The sequence below is a fragment of the Galeopterus variegatus genome, unplaced genomic scaffold (genome assembly GCF_000696425.1).
Source record: "Galeopterus variegatus unplaced genomic scaffold, G_variegatus-3.0.2 Scaffold1768, whole genome shotgun sequence".
Taxonomy (NCBI): domain Eukaryota; kingdom Metazoa; phylum Chordata; class Mammalia; order Dermoptera; family Cynocephalidae; genus Galeopterus; species Galeopterus variegatus.
In genome coordinates this window covers 341,859-348,643 of record NW_007727879.1, presented here as the reverse complement: position 1 = coordinate 348,643, position 6,785 = coordinate 341,859, and the positions used below count along the sequence as shown (strand labels likewise).

The following is a 6,785-nucleotide window of genomic DNA, read 5'->3' as shown; positions in this document are numbered from 1 at the left end:
GGAAGAAGACACAATAATCACAATTCGTTGAAGTTGTTATGACAAGCAAACAGATATGAGGTTGTTGGGAGGGAGCAGGGAGAGGGAGGGAACTTTCAGTAATGGGCCACAATAATCAACCACTTTGTATACTGATAAAATTAAATTAAATTAAATTTTAAAAAGAATGTTTCTAACGTGTGGAAACATTCATGACACAGTGTTAACTGGAAAATGGAAAAAGCAGCTTACAAAATATTTGCAGTATGTTTCTATTTTTTAGTAAAAATAGATGTGTGTAGTATTTCTACATTGAAAAGAGAATGTCAGAATCTATAGCATATATATTTTCCTGTCATTAACACATCTTCTAAGTGCACATATGTCATTTTTATAATCAGAAAAAAACTACTTAAAAAGCTTTCAGCTTTCTATAGAAAAGAGAAAGGCAATTAAACAGTCTGTGTCCTTGTATACTCTATATAATATAATAAACACTACGTAGAATCCCTGTCATAGAAGTTTCATAAAAATTAATGATTGATTAAGTATAACTTTGAAAGTGCTACAACTAAGATAATCAGAAAGCTGTTGTATGCTCCCACACATTCTAATCCAGTCAACTAGCTCTATTTGCATTGCTTCATTCATCAAATGCTATCACCAAATGTTGCTTAATCCATGTGTGTGTACATATATAAATGTAACTTCACTAACTACTACCAAGGGCAGGTCACAGGAAACCACATCATCTGAGAGCCATACCTAACATTTATAACTTAGGTGAGTATCATAACCAATGTGCAAGAATATTTGCCATATGTCATTGGAAAAAGCAGCAAAAAAGAGCCAGTGATGTTTATATTGCCATGTGTTCTAAAATATTCCTGATATAAAAATAGGAGAGTAAAGAGTAAATTTTAGTCTGAAAAAATGGTGAAAAGAGTGATCGTATTTATTAAGGTAAAAGAACTGAAGGTTATTTAAAGAAAATGCTTTGTTTTTCAGAATAGGATTTGAAAATATTTCCTGATTATGCTTTTGACTTATGTGATTCTAAGAAAGGTACTGACTTTATCCATGTCGATGACTTTATGTATTTTCAGCTTCTTAGGTATTTTGCTCAACTATGCAAGTTAATGTTTAATAATTTAGAACAGAGTTCTTCTAAGTGTGTGTTTTTAAAGTAGCCTTTGGGGATAATAATGGGGGAGAGAAAGCTTATGAGATCAAATAATTACCGAAAAAAATTAGTTAAATAAAGTTACCTATAATTCTTCAATAAAGGACTATCAACACTATGCTAATATAACCTCTGACTCTCAAGAGATAAGGTATAGATTGGAACATTTCCAAGAGAAAATGAAACTTTTTTTTTTCAATGGCCAGGGAAATTTTTCTTCTAGGACACAAATACCTTTGGATAAAAGAGAAAACTAGTAAGTATATTCACATTGTTGTGCAACTATCACCACCCCCCATCTCCAGAACTTTTTCCTATTTTCCAGAACTGAAACTCTATACCCATGGGAACATAACTCCCCATTCTTTAGTTAATTATTTTTATATTCGCCAGGGAACTGTTTCAGACTTTTCTAACTTATCCTCAAAAATTCAAACCATTGCTCATTCCTCTTAGTCACTGTTCACAACCTACATTACTAAGAAGTTTGAGGCCATTTTATAAGACCCTCAAGTTCATGTTTCTACCCCTTAAAACATCAAAACTACTCTCATTTTCTCACTTTTCCTCCTCTACTACAGTAAGAAGTATGCCTCCTCCTTTTCAAAGCTTGACCCTCCTACTAGTGCTGTTTCCTCTAGGACATGATATAGGTTTTCCCTCTTTTTATTGACTCCTTTCTTTCTGCATTGCAAAAAAAAAAAAAGAGCTGATTAATATAAAGCTTATAGAGATTTAAACTGTTACTACTCCTCGGATAATTTAGGGGGGTTTTTGTTTTGTTTTGTTTTAATATAGCAAAACAAGAGGCCAACGTTTTTAAAAAGAAGCAATAACTATTGGTAGAATTTCAGACAATATCAAAGAGAGCTTAAGACTGAAGAAGAAGTTTAGCTCCCTCCACAAACCACAGCAATAGTGCCATACCTTGATGATGAAGTCAGGTTGCAGTACCATAATAAAAGAATATGGAGCTTTCTGCAATTTATGACAGACACCTTCATATTCTTTCAGCTTGCTCATCTAGGTATAGCATCCATTGAGGATTCTTGCCTAAATTAATTATTAAATTGGAGACTGAAGATAGTGATCCTTCTAATTCTATCATTCCTTCTGTAATGAATAGATCCCTCTCCATTCATTCAACCATTAAATGCTTTATAGTCAATTACCATCGTTATTTTTTTTGATACTCAAATTGTGCCAAAATTGGACAGCAGGAGACCCTTCAAGCCAATTCACTCATGCTTTTGACGCAACTTCAGTAGTTTTTGAATGACTTACTGCTTTCTGGCACAGCAAGATGTTCCATGTTTACTACCACTTTCTCAGCCCCAGATTTGAAGTTGTGATTCCTTTCAGTGAAGAAAGTATTTAGAACTAAGATATAGGCACACTAACATTGCCAGTTCAAATCTAACATACAGGGGTTTTCCCTTGTGTAAGAAAACAATCTAAGTGATTCACTTTCAGAATTGACTTATCTGAAGGTGTTCTAACTGATTCAGGCCCAGCCCAAAAGTTGTCTGTCTGGTCCAGCCCATTCCCGGAGGATGACTGAACAGATAGAGCTCTCCTTGAGATGGTAATTAGTTACTAGTTCCGGGTGTTCTAACTGATTCAGGCCCAGCCCAAAAGTTGTCTGTCTGGTCCAGCCTATTCCCGGAGGATGACTGAACAGATAGAGCTCTCCTTGAGATGGTAATTAGTTACTAGTTCCCTTGTTTTCTTCATTCCTTGATGTTTCTCCTTTCACAGGGCTTTAGTGGGCCTTTTTCACGGGCTTGTCCTGAGCCCTCAGCCAGTGAAATTTCTTACAAGGGGGTAATAAATCTTAGGCATCTTCTGGGAAGTTCATACACCCTGTAATACTCTCAGCCAATGAGGAACTGGGGGGAGGGACTTGTGTACTAGGGAATAAATTGCTTGCTACAGCCCTTTTTCATGTGCTTGCCCTTCAGACACCCAAACCTTGCAAGGCCGTAATTAAAGTGTCACTTTGCTGTACCTCATGTCTCCAAGTCCATCCTTTGGTATTGGACGGGTAAGGGCATTTCTCACCTCGCCTTCTTTAATTTTTTATTTGTATCTTCTTTCTCCTACAGTGAAATCATGTGACATCAACATATCTACTTATTTGATCTATAGTACTGTGTAACAAAATAGTCTCAAATTCCAATACCAATATTTACCACTTACAATAAACCACTAAGGGGCCAACCTTGTGGCACACTCAGGAGAGTGCAGCTTGCTGCACTCCCGCCGTTGGTTCAGATCCTATATAGGGATGGCCGGTGCGCTCACTGGCATATTTACCACTTACAATAAACCACTAAGGGGCCAACCTTGTGGCGCACTCAGGAGAGTGCGGCTTGCTGCACTCCCGCCGTTGGTTCAGATCCTATATAGGGATGGCCGGTGCGCTCACTGGCTGAGCGCGGTGCGGCCAGTCACAAAAAAGACAAAAATAAATAAATAAATAAATAAACCACTAAGTAAAGTTTAAAATTTCTTTGCAGTTCTTTTTATCCTATGACTATATTCTAGTATGGATGTAGAGTCAGAATACTATGTTCAAATTTTACTGAAGTAATTATTTTCCCTATGTGGTTATGTTATCAATTTTTATATTGAGTTAGTCATAGTTGTTTCTGTTCATTTTCAAATTAAGACAATTGAACTAATATTACATTTTAATTCAACAGAAGCCTGAAAAATGAAGCCTAAACTGAAGTATTCAACCACCAGAATTTCCCCACCAAAGCTGAACAGCCCAGCAGGTAAAATCATGCAAGCTGATAAGTAAGGACTTGAGCATTGCTGACTGTTTTACACACTATTTTCTGCTGTTATCAAATCTTTATTATGCCAGTGTTTGTATATGCTACCTCATCAAAAGCAACTGAAATGAAAAGGGATGGCTCATACGGACATATGAGTAATACAGCAGCCTTTGGTTTTGAACAGACTATATAGTCAACTTTTGCTTATTTCATACATCACAGGACAGGAATAGCTTAGATCATTTAAGCCTGCAAAGAGTGATAAACTTAATTACAGTCTTTTACATCAAGCCCTTCTCTCCTCATGCCTCCTGCCACAAATTCCCAAAACCTTTTCTCTGATTAACAAAATTTTAAATTAATCCACTTTCATTCAACATATATTTACTAAGACCATTGTTCTATCAAGCTTGTGGTCTTCACTTGTGGCTATTGATAGAGGAGAGAATAACAAGTGAAGATATTTGAATAATCCAGGCCCTAAATAAAGCAGAATCAACCAAATGATGCTCAAGTCTATCTAGTTGCAAACCCAAAGAGTTTGAAATAAGATGTAAAAGCAAATAAATATAGTAGCAGCTATAGCTCTAGGATGAAAGGGTTGTATACCTCTTTGACCCTTAAAATTATCTACCCTAGAAAGGAATCATGCACATTTATACAGTAACACACCAGAAAGTTAACATAGCCCTGGTGGACTGGAGAGAAAAATGGAGGATGAGGAATGATGGTGGGGACTGGCATATCCTTGTCCTTCATGCTTCTATTTCCCTCAACATCTTTAAGGCTAGAAGAGAAAGCAGTGTTAAAGAATATCATTTCTGTCCCCTTCTGTCCTCCCTGAGGCTCTGGCTCACCTATGCTGTTCTTGCGGGAAGCCACTGCTAACTGTGGTTTCTGAATGGCCAGGAAATCACTGTTAAATTAGTCATTTTAGTTGAGTCAACACACTCTATGCAGAAACAATGACTCAGTGGAAGTGACTCCTTATCCTTCTAAATTCCCTCTTAATAAAGAATGCTTTTTTTTTGGCCCCCAGGAAATGTGGGGTTCTTTACAGATACTGAAACAAGGGAGTAGGACAGAGTTTATGCCAGAATTTTGGCATTGACACAAAAGTTAAAATGTAATTCCTCCTTTAAGGATGCTGTGGCCCTAACTGCTTATCTATACTATCTAGACAACAGTGATAAAGTCAATCTTCAAATCATTTATGTGGCTTTGGACTATGTCACATTACTTTTTTATTGTTCCTTAGCATATCTTCCTTTCCAGTAATACTGGCTCTACTTAATACTAAAATTGTAGTTATTTAAGCACTGCTGGTGAAAAATTCAACAGATACCTCTGAGGTGTGTGACAGGTATGAACCACTGCTCAAAATTCAAAGTGCAAGAAATGTCACATCTTATTTTTTTAAAGAAACTTTTTCTGCTCTGAACCACCAAGCAACAAGGCAGGAAAGCACATTTAATTCCTTCTCCTCCCTTGGGCTACCAGGATCTGACACAATCCACAGTTCACAAAGCCACAAGATGACCTAGAGGAAAGCCTCTCTCCAAACTCATCCCCTTCCCAATTTCTGGGAAGCTACTCTCCAGGGTCAGTCTCATCTCCTCTCCAACTTCCTCCCTCCACATCCATCAACACTTTCTCTTCCCTAACAAACCAACCTCCTTCTTTCATGTATTTAGCCAAAGGTCACAACATGGGAGCCTTGGGACAGATCCATCCAGCAGAAGTTTTTTATTTGGCCTAAACACTGTTATTGATGTTGTCATTGTTTTTTAATTGAGGATACTTTTAAAAAATTAAAAGATTTTTCATATAAATTTAAATGTATAGTTTCTCTTGAAAAATCTAAATATCTAGAAACACTGGGCCCATATCCCTGCATGGCAATAGTTGGCTAGAACTGAGTAGAGATCAACCCTTTAGTTTGAGTCTATTCATGGAAGATCTTCTGTTATAGTAAAGGAGCTCTGACTTTAGCCTGTGGACAGTAGGGAACGACTGAAAATGTTTAACTGAGGAATGTCAAGACATTTTTGCAGCAGAGAGATCACATTGGTGATGGTGTAAAGATCGAGTGAAGGGCAAGAGTAGAAACAAACTGGTTAGGGCCCTATTGCATTCATCTACAGGACTAATGATGAATGCCAACAGAATGGAGAGAAAGAACTGGATTTCAGATAGAGAGTGAAGGGCAAGAGTAGAAACAAACTGGTTAGAGCCCTATTGCACTCATCTACAGGACTAATGATGAATGCCAACAGAATGGAGAGAAAGAACTGGATTTCAGATAGTTGAAGTCAATAAAACTTGACAACTGATTGAATAGATTAAGGGATGGAAAGAGACAGAAAAATGGGTGATGATACCAAGTTTTCTGATTTAAGATTTAGCCAGATAATGGTAGATAGTTGTGCTATTTTTCAAGATAGGAAATTCAGAGAAATATATGGGGGTAGAGAAAGATTTTTTAAAAGTTTTTTTTTTTTTTCAGGGATTATAAATCTATAGTTTTATTAAGACAAAAACTGACAATGACATGATAATGACATTTAAACAAAGTTTTCACAGAAACCTAACACATGCCTAAAAAATTTTACAATGCAGCTCTAGATGATGTCAAGAATGGATGGGTCTCATGATTCAAGACCGACCATTTTGGGTTTCAGTTAATTCTTAGGATTTTTAAAAAAATGTTTGTTTTGTGTTTTAAAGTGAACCACTGCCCCAGTTTGAAAGTTTAATCTTCTCCTGAGACCAGGGCTTTTGAAATCATTCAACCCTTGAAATGATTCAATGAAACTTGTGCTGTTAGTGACTGAACCATG

At 36.7% G+C, this 6,785-nt stretch overlaps 1 protein-coding gene across 1 annotated transcript in view; it reads left to right on the top strand.

The window, feature by feature from the left end:
- The first annotated feature begins 3,878 nt into the window (after window positions 1–3,878).
- The window catches only part of IL33 (interleukin 33), a 12,556-nt gene continuing 9,649 nt past the window's right edge, over window positions 3,879–6,785 (top strand). The window contains exon 1 of the mRNA XM_008578827.1: window positions 3,879–3,942. Within this exon, the coding sequence (XP_008577049.1) occupies window positions 3,879–3,942 (64 nt within the window). The remainder of the gene's footprint in view (window positions 3,943–6,785) is intronic.